This window comes from Pseudophryne corroboree, chromosome 2 (genome assembly GCF_028390025.1).
Source record: "Pseudophryne corroboree isolate aPseCor3 chromosome 2, aPseCor3.hap2, whole genome shotgun sequence".
NCBI classification, from domain to species: domain Eukaryota; kingdom Metazoa; phylum Chordata; class Amphibia; order Anura; family Myobatrachidae; genus Pseudophryne; species Pseudophryne corroboree.
The window spans coordinates 199781765-199799716 of NC_086445.1; the positions used below are offsets into that span (position 1 = coordinate 199781765).

General features: G+C 47.5%; 1 protein-coding gene across 1 annotated transcript in view; it reads right to left on the reverse strand.

The window, feature by feature from the left end:
- The window catches only part of RAPGEF3 (Rap guanine nucleotide exchange factor 3), a 369364-nt gene that overhangs the window by 87629 nt on the left and 263783 nt on the right, over positions 1–17952 (reverse strand). Inside the window, exon 14 of the mRNA XM_063952220.1 lies at positions 16081–16163. Coding sequence (XP_063808290.1) covers positions 16081–16163 — 83 coding nt within the window. The remainder of the gene's footprint in view (positions 1–16080; positions 16164–17952) is intronic.

Here is a 17952-nt window from a genome sequence, read left to right on the forward strand (position 1 = left end):
TCCAGCACTTGCAGGGGGCGTGCAAATGGTGGAAGGCGCATGCTCTTCACGTCCAGTGTTGGGAAGGTCAGGCATCGCAACCGACACAATTGGACTCTCCTTGTGGATTTGGGATTTCGAAGAACGCACAGTTCTTTGCGGTGCTTTTGCCAGCTTGAGTCTTTTCATTTTTCTAGCGAGAGGCTGAGTGGTTCCATCCTCATGTGAAGCTGAACCACTAGCCATGAACATAGGCCAGGGCCTCAGCCGTTCCTTGCCACTCCGTGTGGTAAATGGCATATTGGCAAGTTTACGCTTCTCCTCCGACAATTTTATTTTAGATTTTTGAGTCCTTTTTTTACTGATATTTGGTGTTTTGGATTTTACATGCTCTGTACTAAGACATTGGGCATCGGCCTTGGCAGACGACGTTGATGGCATTTCATCGTCTCGGCCATGACTAGTGGCAGCAGCTTCAGCACGAGGTGGAAGTGGATCTTGATCTTTCCCTATTTTTGGAACCTCAACATTTTTGTTCTCCATATTTTAATAGGCACAACTAAAAGGCACCTCAGGTAAACAATGGAGATGGATGGATACTAGTATACAATTATGGATGGACGAGCGACTGCCGACACAGAGGTAGCTACAGCCGTGGACTACCGTACTGTGTCTGCTGCTAATATAGACTGGATGATAATGAGATGAAATTAATATATATATATATATATATATAATATCACTAGTACTGCAGCCGGACAGGTATATATATTTATTATGTAATGACGGACCTGCTGGACACTGTCAGCTCAGCACCGCAGACTGCTACAGTAAGCTACTATAGTAGTATGTATCAAGAAGAAAGAAAAAAAAAAACCACGGGTAGGTGGTATACAATTATGGATGGACGAGCGACTGCCGACACAGAGGTAGCTACAGCCGTGGACTACCGTACTGTGTCTGCTGCTAATATAGACTGGATGATAATGAGATGAAATTAATATATATATATATATATAATATCACTAGTACTGCAGCCGGACAGGTATATATATTTATTATGTAATGACGGACCTGCTGGACACTGTCAGCTCAGCACCGCAGACTGCTACAGTAAGCTACTATAGTAGTATGTATCAAGAAGAAAGAAAAAAAAAAAAACACGGGTAGGTGGTATACAATTATGGATGGACGAGCGACTGCCAACACATAGGTAGCTACAGCCGTGGACTACCGTACTGTGTCTGCTGCTAATATAGACTGGATGATAATGAGATGAAATTAATATATATATATATATAATATCACTAGTACTGCAGCCGGACAGGTATATATATTTATTATGTAATGACGGACCTGCTGGACACTGTCAGCTCAGCACCGCAGACTGCTACAGTAAGCTACTATAGTAGTATGTATCAAGAAGAAAGAAAAAAAAAAACACGGGTAGGTGGTATACAATTATGGATGGACGAGCGATTGCCGACACAGAGGTAGCTACAGCCGTGGACTACCGTACTGTGTCTGCTGCTAATATAGACTGGATGATAATGAGATGAAATTAATATATATATATATATATATATATAATATCACTACACTAGTACTGCAGCCGGACAGGTATATATATTTATTATGTAATGACTGATGACGGACCTGATGGACACTGTCAGCTCAGCACCGCAGACTGCTACAGTAAGCTACTATAGTATGTATCAAGAAGAAAGAAAAAAAAAAAAAACACGGGTAGGTGGTATACAATTATATATATATACAATTATATATATATATTAAACTGGTGGTGATTAATTAAACTGGTGGTCAGGTCACTGGTCACACTATCAGCAACTTGCAAGTAGTACTCCTAAGCAGACAATCACAATATACTGGTGGTCAGTGTGGTCACAATGGCAGTGTGGCTGGCACTCTGGCAGCAAAAGTGTGCACTGTACGTTAAAATATGTACTCCTGCTCTCAGACTCTAACTGCTCCCCACTGTCTCCCCCACAAGTCAGATATACATATACAGTCACACTACACTTCAGCAAGTAGTAGTACTCCTAAAAATGCTCCCCAAAATTACTAAATACTGTGTCTCTCTCTACTCTAGTCTCTTCTCTATAAACGGAGAGGACGCCAGCCACGTCCTCTCCCTATCAATCTCAATGCACGTGTGAAAATGGCGGCGACGCGCGGCTCCTTATATAGAATCCGAGTCTCGCGAGAATCCGACAGCGGGATGATGACGTTCGGGCGCGCTCGGGTTAACCGAGCAAGGCGGGAGGATCCGAGTCGCTCGGACCCGTGAGAAAAAAGCTGAAGTTCGGGCGGGTTCGGATTCCGAGGAACCGAACCCGCTCATCTCTAGTAATTAATACACCCGTGCACCTGCTGGGTTACCTGCAAAACACGCACTGTGTGGGGTCCTGAGGACCGAGTTTGAGAACCTATGGTGTAGCGGTTAGTATTGCTGAATCAGCACTATGGGGGAGACGTATTATAGGAATGGATCGTGCCGCTATAGCTCTTCCTGCTTTGCTTTTTTACTGAGGCAAAGCAGGAAGCAGTACCAAGGAGATGTGTTAGCATCTCTTCTGCCGCAGTGGGAGAGTAAAAACTGTTCCCTCTCTAGCAATCGATGCCAGAGCCCACAGCACATCAGCCTAGTCTGACCTCCTGGCTGGCTCCTCTGGGTATGATGATATGTGAAAAAACGATAAGCAGCCAATGTGCCTTATTCAGGTTTGTTAGCAAACCAAATAAGCAAGGAACTGGGCAAAACCATGTTGCACTGCAGTTGGGGCAGATGTAACATGTGCAGAGAGATTAGATTTGGGTGGGATGTGTTCAAACTGAAATCTAAATTGCAGTGTAGAAATGAAGCAGTATTTACTATGCACAGAAACAATATAACCCACCCAAAGCTAACTCTCTCTACACATGTTACATCTGCCCCACCTACAGTGCAACATGATTTTGTCTAATTGCTTACTTTTTTGGTTTGCTAAGAAACCTGAATAACCCTCAATGTACAATAGTATGGAGAGGGTGAAACTGTTAGATGTTGGCAGATACTGTAAAGAAAAGTGATTTTTCTTTACATTATCTGCTTTCATACATGCCAAGGTTAGTTGTAAGTGTCACAGAGCTCTGATTATAGAGCATTTGACACTTATCACCTCTTCATACATCTCCCTTAAATTGTTCCCGTGCTTGTGTGGCTTTTCTCCAGGTAATCCAGTTTCCTCCCACAATCCAAAAACATACTGGCAGTTTAATTAGATTCTGGCAAAATAAAGCAAATAATCATAGCGTATATGTGTGTACCAGAGGCAGAACTACCGCCAGTGCAACAAGTGCGTTGCACTGGGGCCCGCCTCTGTCCAGGGGCCCAAAGCATGTAATGAGTCAAACTGACTCATTACATGCCGCTGCGTGCTGCGGGCAACCGCTGCCCGCAGCACACAGCCGCCCGGAGAGAGCAGAGGAGCAGCGGTACGGGGGAGAAGGAGGAGGAGGGTGCCGAAGGAGGGAGCCGCAGCAGCGCTTTACTACTGGTGGATGCGCTGCTGCTGCTGCCCCTCTGCTCCACTATAGGCTGTCTTCCGAGAACAGCCTATAGTGAAGCAGAGGGGCAGCAGCAGCAGCGCCTCCACCAATGACACAGCGCTGCTGCGGCTCCCTCCTCCACCTCCCTGCTCCTCCTTCTCTACTGCCCGGGAATCGTCTGACGCTGCACCGAGGAGCCTGAGCCAGCGGAGAGGGTAAGTATAATTCTTCTTTCTTTCTGTCTCTTTCTTTCTTTCTTTCTTTGTTGGGACTGCCTGCCGCTATGTGTAAAAATGGGGGACTGCCTGCCGCAATGTGTAAAAACGGGGGACTGCCTGCCGCAATATGTAAAAACGGGGGACTGCCTGCCGCAATGCGTAAAAATGGGGGACTGCCTGCCGCAATGTGTAAAAAGGGGGAATCTGCCTGCCGCAATGTGTAAAAACGGGGGACTGCCTGCCGCAATGTGTAAAAAAGGGGGAATCTGCCTGCCGCAATGTGTAAAAAGGGGGGACTGCCTGCCGCTATGTGTAAAAATGGGGAATCTGCCTGCCGCTATGTGTAAAAAGCGGGAATCTGCCTGCCGTAATGTGTAAAAAGGGGGACTGCCTGCCGCAATGTGTAAAAAGGGGGAATCTGCCTGCCGCAATGTGTAAAAATGGGGAATCTGCCTGCCGCAATGTGTAAAAACGGGGGACTGCCTGTCGCAATGTGTAAAAATGGGGAATCTGCCTGCCGCTATGTGTAAAAAGGGGGAATCTGCCTGCCGTAATGTGTAAAAAGGGGGACGCTGTCTGCCGTAATGTGTAACAAGGGCACGCTGTCTGCCATAATGTGTAAAAAGGGGACGCTGTCTGCCGTTATGTGTAAAAAGTGCACGCTGTCTGCCGTAATGTGTAAAAAGGGGGACGCTGTCTGCCGTTATGTGTAAAAAGTGTACGCTGTCTGCCGCTATGTTTAACAAGGGCACGCTGTCTGCCGTTATGTGTAAAAAGTGTACGCTGTCTGCCGCTATGTGTAACAAGGGCACGCTGTCTGCCATTATGTGTAAAAAGGGGACGCTGTCTGCCATTATGTGTAAAAAGTGCACGCTGTCTGCCGTAATGTGTAAAAAGGGGGACGCTGTCTGCCGTAATGTGCTAAAAGGGGGACGCTGTCTGCCGTAATGTGTAAAAAGAGGAATCTGTCCGCTGTAAGGTGTAAAAGGGTCTCTACCTGGTGTAGTGGTGCTACTGTGCGGCGTAATTTGAAGAATGGAGACTACTGTGCACCGTTTAATGAATTGGTATTTTGTGGCCACACCCCTTCCCCACGAAGCCACGCCACTATGTATTTTTGCGCGCGCCCACGGCGCGCACTGCCCCTGTTTTGCATGCAGGGGTGGGGCTCCGATGCCGTTTCTTGCACACAGTGCTAAAATGTCTAGTTACGGCACTGTTGCTAGGTATCCATTTCTCTGGCCCTGAGCAGGTCCCCCTCACCAGATCCTCTCCTCTCGCAATGTGTAAAAAAGGGGGAATCTGCCTGCCGCAATGTGTAAAAAGGGGGGACTGCCTGCCGCTATGTGTAAAAATGGGGAATCTGCCTGCCGCTATGTGTAAAAAGCGGGAATCTGCCTGCCGTAATGTGTAAAAAGGGGGAATCTGCCTGCCGCAATGTGTAAAAAGGGGGAATCTGCCTGCCGCAATGTGTAAAAATGGGGAATCTGCCTGCCGCAATGTGTAAAAACGGGGGACTGCCTGTCGCAATGTGTAAAAATGGGGAATCTGCCTGCCGCTATGTGTAAAAAGGGGGAATCTGCCTGCCGTAATGTGTAAAAAGGGGGACGCTGTCTGCCGTAATGTGTAACAAGGGCACGCTGTCTGCCATAATGTGTAAAAAGGGGACGCTGTCTGCCGTTATGTGTAAAAAGTGCACGCTGTCTGCCGTAATGTGTAAAAAGGGGGACGCTGTCTGCCGTTATGTGTAAAAAGTGTACGCTGTCTGCCGCTATGTTTAACAAGGGCACGCTGTCTGCCGTTATGTGTAAAAAGTGTACGCTGTCTGCCGCTATGTGTAACAAGGGCACGCTGTCTGCCATTATGTGTAAAAAGGGGACGCTGTCTGCCATTATGTGTAAAAAGTGCACGCTGTCTGCCGTAATGTGTAAAAAGGGGGACGCTGTCTGCCGTAATGTGCTAAAAGGGGGACGCTGTCTGCCGTAATGTGTAAAAAGAGGAATCTGTCCGCTGTAAGGTGTAAAAGGGTCTCTACCTGGTGTAGTGGTGCTACTGTGCGGCGTAATTTGAAGAATGGAGACTACTGTGCACCGTTTAATGAATTGGTATTTTGTGGCCACACCCCTTCCCCACGAAGCCACGCCACTATGTATTTTTGCGCGCGCCCACGGCGCGCACTGCCCCTGTTTTGCATGCAGGGGTGGGGCTCCGATGCCGTTTCTTGCACACAGTGCTAAAATGTCTAGTTACGGCACTGTTGCTAGGTATCCATTTCTCTGGCCCTGAGCAGGTCCCCCTCACCAGATCCTCTCCAGGGGTGAGGGGGTGGACTTGGATGGGATGTGGGGGGGGGGGGGGGGGGGCAAAGCATTTTGTCGCACCTGGGCCCACCGCTCGCTAGTTCCGCCACTGGTGTGTACAGTATACATATGGAAAGTAATAAAGATTGTAAGCTCCACTGGGGCAGGGAATAACGTGAATGACCAGTGCCGTAACTAGACTTTTTGGTGCTCTGTGGCAGAGAGAGAATTGGCGCCCCCTCCCCCCATTTTTACAGTAGGGACATAAGGTGCATGTCTCGTAGGGAAGGGCATGACAAAACTGATCCCAGAGAAAGCCCATGCTATGATGCCCCTTCCCACATTATATATAATACACTGCAAGAAAATGGATTTGGACACAACAATACCATTGTCGTGTCTGTATTGTTGTTACAATACCCTTAACACATTTCAATGTACTGCCATACCCAGGATTCAAACCTATAACCTGTTGCATTCCAGACCGATACCCTACTCATTGAGCTATTTGAACCTGCATCAAAACTATGAGCACTATATGAAGCTACTGGTACTGTGTAAAAAAAAAATCAGCATTGCAATTGAGCAGGTCTATGTAGTGTACAGCCACACATCCAATCCCTTGCAGCCACACACTACTCTTCTCAGCTGCAATGCTGATCATTTTTTCACAAAGTACAAGGTAAGCTTTGAATAGTTAGAATTCTCTAGCCTAGAATTCTCTACCTTTCTATGCAAGGGCAGATGGCTCAATGAACAGAGTGTCTGACTGCAATGCCACAGGCAATGGGATTAAATCCCACGTATGTCAGCATCTTGAAATGTAATAAAGGACAATGTGACTGAATAACAAAGAGCTCTCAAGTTAAGTTCATGAATGTTGTATTGGTATTAGCAATAGAAGTGGTCAGGGTAGGAGACCGGTGGTCAGGAGATGCAGGGCTTCAAAAAGGGGGAAGCTGCAAGTCAAAGAAATGAAAACAGATAATTGACAAGTGCCGCCAACAGCGCCACCTACCCTGCAGCGCTATGTGCGGAGGCACACTCCGCACACACCAAGTTACGGCCCTGTAATATTCTCTGTAAGTACTGTAGAATATGTGTGCGCTATATAAATAACTGTTAGTAAACAAATACATTAAGGGAAATGCTTCAATGAAGGCTGTTCCAGCATTGACTCATGTTATTCTGTTACTGTATATATATCATGAAGACTGCAGCCAGACTATTTGTGTAGTATTTCTAATTGTAATTTCTGACTATGGTTTCTTTGCAAGCTAGTTATGGTTCCAGAGGGAAACATTTGTATCCTGTTTTTCAAAATGAATAACCCCAATTCAGAAAAGTAATTAGCTACAGCAATGGTGGAAAATTGGAATTTGTTCCATTAAAGCAGCTTTATGTCGTTATATAGTATATGCAATGAACAGCAACTAGATCCCCAGACCTATTATCATGGATTGCCAGCTTCTACTGCACTATAGATGCTCCTGCCACTCTCTGTGACTTCCGTACTTGCCTACATTTGATTTCTCCTCCGGGAGAAGCAGGAGAATAGACGCTGTAGGAGTCTTCGGACTGTGACATCATCAAGCCCGGCCCCCACATCAGAAAACGCAGCGATTCGCGGGTCCGCGGGAATGGGGCGGGGCTAAAATGACTCGATTTGCATTATTTCTCTTACGTCCTAGAGGATGCTGGGGACTCCAAAAGGACAATGGGGTATAGACGGGATCCGCAGGAGCTTGGGCACACTGAAAATACTTAAGACTGGGTGTGAACTGGCTCCTCCCTCTATGCCCCTTCTCCAGACCTCAGTTAGACTTTGTGCCCAGGACTGACTGGACACTCACAGGGGAGCTCTCCTGAGTTTCTCTGGAAAAGACTTTTTGTTAGGTTTTTTATTTTCAGGGAGACCTGCTGGCTACAGGCTCCCTGCAGCGTGGGAGTGAGGGGAGAGAAGCAGACCTACTTCTTCTTAGTTTAAGGGCTCTGCTTCTCGGCTACTGGACACCATTAGCTCCAGAGGGTTCGATCACTTGGTGCGCCTAGCTGCTTGTTCCCGGAGCCACGCCGTCACCCCCTCACAGAAGCCAGAAGAAAGAAGTCGGGTAAGTATGAGAAGATCAGAAGACTTCAGGACGGCAGAAGACTTCGGTGACCAGGTACAGCGCAGCGGAGACGCTGCGCTACATGCTCCCACACACATCGCGGATGGCACTCGCAGGGTGCAGGGTGCTGGGGGGGGGGCGCCCTGGGCAGCAGGTCACTGGGGTCCGGGTAGCCGGCAGAAGCACTGTCGGTGCCTCGGCACCGTTCATTGGCCCCCGCCGGCATTTTCAAATCAGGCGCGCTGAAGCCCGTCGGGAAGGAGCGGAGCTTAGCGCGCGGCTCACGGCGCCATCTTCCTCTCCTCCACGCGGTGGCAAGGAGACGCTGGGCCTACCTCCATCGCTCCACGCAAGTAACGGGGAGATCTCTCAGGGGGGGGGGGGGCGCAGTGTGGTGCATTAGTTTATTCTAGCAGCGCTGGTATTATATATCCCCTATAGGGATATATAGGCGCTGGGGTGTGAGCTGGCATACTACCTCTGGGTCTCTCTCTGGGCTTTACTATAGGCCTGTCCCCTAGCTGAGGCATTTTGTGTGTGTGTCGCTGTGTCGATCAATTGTGTCGACATGTCGGAGGCTGAATGTGATTCACCGGAGGAGCTTGTAGGGGGTGAAGTTGTGGGTCTGGATTTGGGTCTGTCGGCGCAGCCGACACCTGATTTACTCACGTTATTAACTACAATCAATACGAATGTAGCTTCGTTATCTAAGAGGTTAGATAAGTCTGAGTCACAGACGCAGGTGTGGAAAAAGTCCATAGAGGAGGCTTTATCTCAGGTACAGACCCCATCGGGCTCGCAGAAGCGGCCGTTTACTCAGGTGGCAGATACTGATACCGACTCTGACTCTGGGGTCGATTTTTCTAAAGGGCGGCTTTGCATCCGCGTTTAGTAAAGAGTATTCAGTACATGATTGTGGCTATAAAGGATGTTTTACACATTTCTGATGAACCTACGGTGCAGGAAACAAGGATTTGTTTGTTCAAAGGGAAAAAACCTGAAGTGAAATTTCCCCCCTCTCATGAAATGAATACTCTTTGTGAAAAGACTTGGGAGTCGCCGGATAAGAGGTGGCAGATTCCCAAGAGGATTTACATGGCGTATCCTTTCCCCTCTGATGACAGGGAAATATGGGAGTCGTCTCCAAATGTTGACAAAGCTCTATCTCGTTTGTCTAAGAAGGTGGCGCTTCCGTCTCCGGACACGGCAGCTCTCAAGGATCCGGCGGATCGCAAGCTGGAGACGTGTCTGAAGTCCATTTTCGCTAATACAGGCGCATTGCTCAGACCTGCAGTGGCGTCGGTGTGGGTGAGTAGTGCTATTGCTAAATGGGCCGAGAATTTGGCCACTGACATGGATACCCTTGAAAAAGATAATGTTCTTCTGACTCTTGGTTATATCAAGGACGCTGCAGATTACCTGAAGGATGCGGCGAGGGATGTTTGTCTTTTGGGATCAAGAGCCAATGCCATGTCAACATCGGCTAGGAGGGCATTGTGGATCCATCAATGGAATGCTGATGCCGACTCCAAGAGAGCTATGGAAGCTTTACCCTTCAAAGGTAATGTCTTGTTTGGGGACGGCTTGGCGGACCTGGTCTCTACCGCGACGGCAGGTAAGTCCTCTTTTCTTCCCTATGTTCCCACACAGCACAAAAAGGCACCGCATCAGCAGATGCAGTCCTTTCGTCCTAATAAATACAGGCGTGGAAAGGGTTCGTCCTTCCTCGCTTCAAAGGGTAAAGGAAGGGGTAGGAAGTCGCCTGCCGTGTCAGGCGCCCAGGACCAAAAGTCCTCCCCTGTCTCTACCAAGTCCACCGCATGACGTTGGGGCTTCCCTGGGGGAGTCCGGACCGGTGGGGGGGGGGGCGTCTCCGAGTCTTCAGTCAGGTCTGGATTCGTTCAGGCCTCGATCCTTGGGTCCTAGAGATTGTATCTCAGGGATACAAGCTGGAGTTTCGGGAGGTGCCCCCTCACCGGTTTTTCGTTTCGCCCTTACCAGCGTCTCTTCCGGACAGGGAGCTGGTGTTGGCAGCGATACAAAAATTGTGTCATCAGAAGGTCATTGTTCCAGTTCCCCCGTCACAACGGGGGGAGGGGTTCTATTCGAGCCTATTTGTGGTGCCAAAACCGGACGGTTCGGTCAGACCGATTCTGAATCTAAAATCCCTCAATCCATACTTGAAAGTTTTCAAGTCCAAGATGGAATCTCTTCGAGCTGTGATTTCCAGCCTAGAAGGGGGGGATTGTATGGCGTCAGTCGACATAAAGGATGCCTACTTACACGTCCCGATATTTCCTTCGCATCAGGCCTTCCTCAGGTTTGCGATACAGGACTCTCATTACCAAATTCAAACGTTGCCGTTTGGCCTTTCCACGGCCCCGAGAGTGTTCACCAAGGTCATGGCGGAAATGATGGTTCTCCTTCGCAAGCAGGGGGTTTCAATTATCCCGTACTTGGACGATCTCCTGATAAAGGCGAGGTCCAAGGAAAGGTTGCTAATGAGTGTGGACTTGGTGCTGTTGGTGCTTCGACAGCACGGTTGGCTGCTAAATTTACCAAAATCTCAGTTGATTCCGACCACCCGGCTGTCCTTTCTGGGCATGGTTCTCGACACGGAATTACAGAGAGTTTTTCTTCCACAAGAAAAGGCTCTAGAACTGCAGTTGTTGGTCAGGGAACTTCTGAAGCCGAAGACTGTGTCCATCCATCAATGTACACGTGTTCTGGGGAAGATGGTGGCGACGTACGAAGCCATTCCGTTCGGCAGGTTTCATGCCCGGGTGTTTCAGTGGGACTTGCTGAGCAAATGGTCCGGGTCTCACCTGCACATGCACCGGAAGATAAGTCTATCTCCCAGAGCCAGGATTTCCCTCCTGTGGTGGCTACAAGAGTCTCACCTTCTAGAGGGACGCCGGTTCGGTATCCTGGATTGGGTACTTCTGACGACAGATGCGAGTCTCCGGGGCTGGGGTGCAGTCACCCAAGGCAGGAACTTCCAGGGGAAATGGTCGTTCCAGGAAGCGGGTCTCCACATAAATGTTCTCGAGTTAAAAGCCATTTACAACGGCCTGCTACAGGCAAGAAGCCTTCTTCAGGGTCGACCTGTCCTGGTACAGTCAGACAACGTCACAGCGGTGGCACATATCAACCTTCAAGGCGGCACAAGGAGCAGAGCGGCAATGGCGGAGGCCACAAGAATCCTTCGCTGGGCGGAACAACACCTGAGCGCCCTGTCAGCAGTCTTCCTTCTGGGAGTAGACAACTGGGAAGCAGACTTCCTCAGCAGACACGATCTCCATCCGGGAGAGTGGGCTCTTCATCAAGAGGTGTTTGCAGACGTGACAAAGCGTTGGGGACTCCCTCTGATAGACATGATGGCGTCTCGTCTCAACAAGAAGCTTCCGAGGTATTGTTCCAGGTCAAGGGACCCCCAAGCCAGTGCGGTGGATGCCCTGGTGTCTCCGTGGGTGTTCAAGTCGGTGTATGTGTTCCCTCCACTTCCTCTCATTCCAAAGGTACTGGGGATCATTCGGCGAGCAAGGGTTCAGGCGATTCTCGTAGTTCCAGATTGGCCAAGAAGGGCCTGGTTTCCGGACCTTTAGGAATTACTAGTGGAAGATCCTTGGCCGCTTCCTCTAAGAGAGGACCTGTTGTTGCAGGGTCCATGCGTGTTTCCAGACTTACCGCGCATGCGTTTGACGGCATGGAAGTTGAGCGCCAATTCTTAGCTCGTAAAGGTATTCCAGGAGAGGTCATACCTACTCTCCTCAGGGCTAGGAAGGAGGTTACGGCGAAGCATTATCACTGTATTTGGAAGTAGTATGTTTCCTGGTGTGAGTTTAAGAAGGCTCCTGCAGAAGAATTTAACTTGGGGCATTTTCTCCACTTTTTGCAGGCTGGTGTGGATGCAGGCCTGAAGTTGAGCTCCATCAAGGTGCAGATTTCGGCATTGTCTATTTTCTTTCAAAGAGAACTGGCGGCCCTCCCAGAGGTTCAGACGTTCGTGAAGGGAGTTTTGCATATCAATCCTCCGTTTGTGCCTCCTGTGGCCCCATGGGATCTGGACGTGGTCTTACAGTTTCTCATATCTTCCTGGTTTGAGCCTTTGCGTAAGGTTGAGTTGAAGTTTCTCACCTGGAAGGTAGTCATGTTGTTGGCACTGGCTTCTGCCAGGCGGGTGTCCGAGTTAGCGGCCTTATCTCATAAAAGCCCGTACTTGGTCTTTCATTAGGATAGGGCAGAATTGAGGACTCGGCAACAATTTTTACCAAAGGTGGTCTCTTCGTTTCACATTAATCAACCTATTGTGGTACCGGTGGCCAGGGATGCTGGGACAGTTCCCAGGTCTCTGGATGTAGTGAGGGCGTTGAAGATCTACGTCGCCCGTACGGCGGTTGCCAGGAAAACTGAGGCACTGTTTGTCCTGTACGCTTCCTTGGTCATCCTGCTTCAAAACAGACTATTGCACGCTGGATTTGTAGTACGATTCAGCAGGCTCATTCTTCGGCCGGGTTACCGGTGCCGAAGTCGGTGAAAGCTCATTCTACCAGGAAGGTGGGCTCGTCTTGGGCGGCTGCCCGGGGCGTCTCGGCTCTACAGCTCTGCCGAATGGCTACTTGGTCGGGTTCAAACATGTTTGCCAAGTTCTATAAGTTTGATACCCTGGCTGATGAGGACCTTGCGTTTGCTCAGTCGGTGGTGCAGAGTCGTCCGCACTCTCCCGCCCGGTCTGGAGCTTTGGTATAAACCCCATGGTCCTTTTGGAGTCCCCAGCATCCTCTAGGACATAAGACAAAATAGGATTTTGGTACTTACCGGTAAATCCTTTTCTCCTAGTCCGTAGAGGATGCTGGGCGCCTATCCCACTGCGGACTGTTCTTGTAGTGTTCTTTTGTTGGTTCACTTAGTTTATACACGGGTTGTGTATTTCTGGTTTCAGCTTGTTGCTGTTTTTTCATATTGTTCTATGGTTTACTGTTACTCCGGTTGTACGGTATGGTTGTGGTGTGGGCTGGTATGTTTGTAGCCCTTAGTTTACACAAAAATCCTTTCCTCGAAATGTCCGTCTCTCCTGGGCACAGTTCCTATAACTGAGGTCTGGAGGAGGGGCATAGAGGGAGGAGCCAGTTCACACCTAGTCTTAAGTCTTTTCAGTGTGCCCAAGCTCCTTCGGATCCTGTCTATACCCCATGGTCCTTTTGGAGTCCCCAGCATCCTCTACGGACTAGGAGAAAAGGATTTACCGGTAAATACCAAAATCCTATTTTTAACCCCTTCCCCACCTGACGGACCCGCAAATACGGGAGATTATCTCTCCATCCTGCCCGTATCACTAGGGTGCGCGCAGGATGCGGGAGACCTGCCTACTCTTCTGGAGGTGCGGGGGGCTACCCAAAAAAACGGGAGCCTGATGCAGCTTCCAAGAGAGTAGGCAAGTATGGTGACTTCCCTTCCATGCAGCATGACACTGCCCCTCTCACATATAGACCTGCCCTCACTTATATATTAGCATGAGCGAATAGGTCCGCTGGTGCTGCCTCCTAGAGCTTCATCACACTCATCTCCTGAAATAGTCTGTGCTGCTGTGAATATTTTCATGATTTGATTGGCTATAGGCTGATCTATCACTGCTCACTTAAATCTGACAATGGTCATTATGCATACTGTACATCTTCTGCTATTTTATCAAAAACTGGAAAATGACGTCTGTGGACTGACCAGTTTTCTGTTGTTAAGTCACCCATAGTTGATGACTGTTATTCATAATTGCAACTGTATGTATGAAAAAATAAATTTAACCTTAAACCTGAAATAAATGAGGTCACAGCTTTTTATAAACTATGTAAAATTGATCAAACTGATCAATTATTTCTTCAGGTGGCAAAAAGGCACTATATGTCGGCATTGCGGCAATAGCAAATCTTAAAGTAAGGTAAGCTATGAGGGAGTGTTTAGTCCCGCCCCCAGTGTAACCAGCACTATCAGATCATCACCCCTCTTACTTGGCCAATACTGGTGCTGTCTAGGCCACAGAAAGTGGCCACAGGCCCAATTAAAAATATTTTTCCCAATGCAACGGCTGTGCAGGGGGCACCGGCTGCCACATCGGGGAACATCTGTCCCCCTCAGCAGTGCTGCAAAAAAATGTCTAAATACAACAAAATGCTGTTAGTCAACTACAACAGGGCTGCCCAAATCATTACAGCCCCAAACAAAGGCTCTTGTTGTCGCTTCCTACTTATTTTCAGCACTCGCTCATTTTCAAAAATATTTTTATTTTAACCCTGCTACTATGGGATCTATGTGACCCCACTCCTCTTTGATCCATGTGTATTTTTTTTTTTAAATTATCACAATTAGTGACCAGGCCATGCCTTCCCCGATATGCAGTTTGCCACCATCTGCATGACTCTCACAAACTTATTGCTCTCATTACAGATTAATTTGGTTTGCTTGTCCTTTCATGTGAGACAAATGTAGCATCTCTTGCGCTGCCCTGAATATCGCAGGGTGGTGCTTAGAGCTGATGAGGGTGCACTGGTAAAATGTTGGGCACATTTTCAGTGAAAAACAAAAAGCGAAATATATTTATATTACATGGAAGGTACTTGTGGTCCATTTGACCCCAAACGGAAATAAACATAAATAAAAAATAAACAGAAAGACACAAAAACTAGCAAATGTGTCCCACATTATTAGAAGGCCTTATAAAAAAAATATGTGAAAGGCCAGGTCACTATGGATGCGACAGCAGTGGGCCTTTCCTGGGTGATGGCGTGGTAATGGGGGCGGGAAAAACAGGGGCAGGCCTGGACCATTTTTAGGGCAGCTGCGTGATGTCACACGCAGCCGCTCCAATAAAAAAATGGGCGCTGTGCTGCCAGGGGTCAACCTTAGTTCTGATGTGTCTGCCAAGAGATTGCGGACGCATTGGGAGGCGGTCTCACACAACCATCTGCGTTCATCTCTGAATAACCCCTGGTGTGCGAAGAGCACAGCCAATGGTGTGCAATCAACAGTGATGTAAAATAATCAGAAACTCACACATGAAGTGATATTTGGATTTTGTAAAACATTTTCCGTAGCTGCTTCTATATAGGCTATTTGAAAGTTCCTAAGACAAATACGATTCTGTTTGTCGAGATTTGAGTACAAATGTTTGTTGTATAATATTATTTTGAAAAAAAAAATGATTCTGGTGATATAGGGGGTCATTCCGAGTTGATCGCTCGCTGCCGTTTTTCACAGCGCAGCGATCAGGTTACTACTGTGCATGCACCGCAATGCGCACGTGCGCCGTACGGGTACAAAGCAGATCGTAGCTGGGCGATGGATTTAACAAAGAATCTATTCGCACAGCCGATCGCAGGGAGATTGACAGGAAGAGGGCATTTGTGGGTGGCAACTGACCGTTTTCTGGGTGTGTTTGGAAAAACGCAGGCGTGTCCAGGCGTTTGCAGGGCGGGTGTCTGACGTCAATTCTGGGACCAAAAAGACTGAAGTGATCGCAAGGGCTGAGTAAGTCCAGAGCTACTCAGAAACTGCAAAAAACTTTTTTGTCCCGCTCGGCTGCACACGCATTTGCACACTAGCAAAGCGAAAATACACTCCCCTTTGGGTGGCGACTATGCATTTGCACGGCTGCTAAAAGTAGCCAGCGAACGATCAACTCGGAATGACCCCCATAGTAAATTTTTTACCATGGGGTCATTTTGACCCTATGGTACTGTCATCGTAACTTTTTTCATGGTACCAGAGCAGGGTTAATCTGGATTTATGCCAATTGTAACAGTACATGATCTAAAATATCTGTGCACTATAATACTAATATTATAATAATAATAATAATAATAATAATAATAATCCAGATCTCCCTTCCTGGGCTGGTTGGGCTAGGAAATCTTACGAAAAGATTCTTACGTTCTGTTCTTCCGTCGATCCTGAAGATTTTCCTTTAAGCAAGTGATCAAACGAGGGTCTCCACTGACATATTCTGAGACTTTCTGGTAAATAGAAGGGGAACAGGGACCAAATGTCATTATACAGCCACTATCTCACTCTTGCAGCATACAGGGGATTTACAGTAGTAGCTGGGGGAGCAAGGGAAATCACATCAGAAAGTACCTTTAATTAATACACAGTATTTTCAACTATAATCTGATCAGTAACAAAATATGAGCACATCTGTCGTGTTCTCTTCTTGATCAACTTCTTTCCCAACAAATTGTGAGACACCTATTAATCATGTCAAGATTTAATGGCTTTAGATTTACTCATACTCAATCATGTAAATCAGACTGAATTTATTTTCTATCTCATAAATAGTACACATATGAGAGAATTTATCGTATGGGTCCAGTTTTACTGCCAAGGTTGCCTGATATTGTCCCATTGTATTATTCTTACCATCTAAACCTTTTCTTCTAACTACGTCCCTGGAGTGATGGACACTTTCCTATGCTCCACAGCGGGCGGGGCTCTCCTGGGAGCCTGTCAGGGATCAGGTGCAGAGACTCCATTACTTTCCCCCCAGTAACATGGTATCAGGGATTTGGGGGAGGGACAGGAGCTTCCTGAGCTGAGAAGTATTTATGTCTGTAATAAACCAAAGGGGAATACTGTCTATTGTACAGAAATAGTGTATGTTCCCCCTGCAATTAAAATACTGATTAAATGTGTGAGTCCCTCAATAATTTTGCTCTTTATATATCAGGACCATGCAACAATGCTGTCTCTATCCAGGGTGTCCTGAGGGGGTGGGATTCTAATGCTTCCAAAATGTTAAAACAACATCCAAGGAAGTGCACTGCACTGCATCTACCCAACATGAGATGCCCACCAACATTGTTATAGTTCAGTTTTCTAACACACAATTACCAAGCATGATATGAAACTGGACATGATCAAAGGTCTCTGGCTCCTTATGAACAGATATGCAGGAATTTTGGTTCAGTCAACAAAATGGCTGCTTCAGCTGTGTGTAGGTGACAGGTGGACTTTAACATAATTTCTATAGATATGAGTTATTGAGTTAGTTTTTAAAAATATCCAGTACTAAGAGGAACAAACACTGGGAGTACATAAATGTATCCTTGGAAGTGGGCTTGGTCATCATTTGCCCGATGCCTTCAACTAAATGTGCAGTGAGCATAAAGGATGAAGCAAGCGTAAGAATGATTTGAACAGAGAGTGCAGAGAGCAAGAGCTCGGAAATTCAGCATGTAAGAAGTAAGATGGATAGTAAGGAGTGACAAAAGAAGGCTGGGAAAGGCTAAAGCAATGAAAGCGGAGGAAATGCAATAAGAGGGCAAAGTATCAAAGGATACATAAGGGGCAACTCAACTGTCTTGGGTTCCTGCCGCTTCCATATAAAGTGACAAGGAGCTATTCAATAGTTTTGGACGCCCAGCCCCAAGGCTGCATTTATCGCAGATTTCTGCTGGAACCCTCCTGAGGTGCAAGCAGTAATCTGCGTAAAGGAGGGCTTTGATGCTGGGTGCTGTTATGCACACCAGTGCCTGCAGGAATGTACTGGTGTTTGAATTGTTATGCACACCAGTGCCTGCAGGAATGTACTGGTGTCTGAACGGATAGGTATGCAAAACAAATGAACTCACAGACAGACTGGGGAATATGACATTACGTACACAGAAGGTGATAGGGTAACAAAATAACACAAAGTGAACAGAGAAGCCCAGAGGCTAAGAAACTGGGTGTCTCCCTAGTATTAGTAATGCTCAGATGGGAAAAGCAAGATGTTGTGTTTTAATTCGTAGAGAACCCGAAATGCTG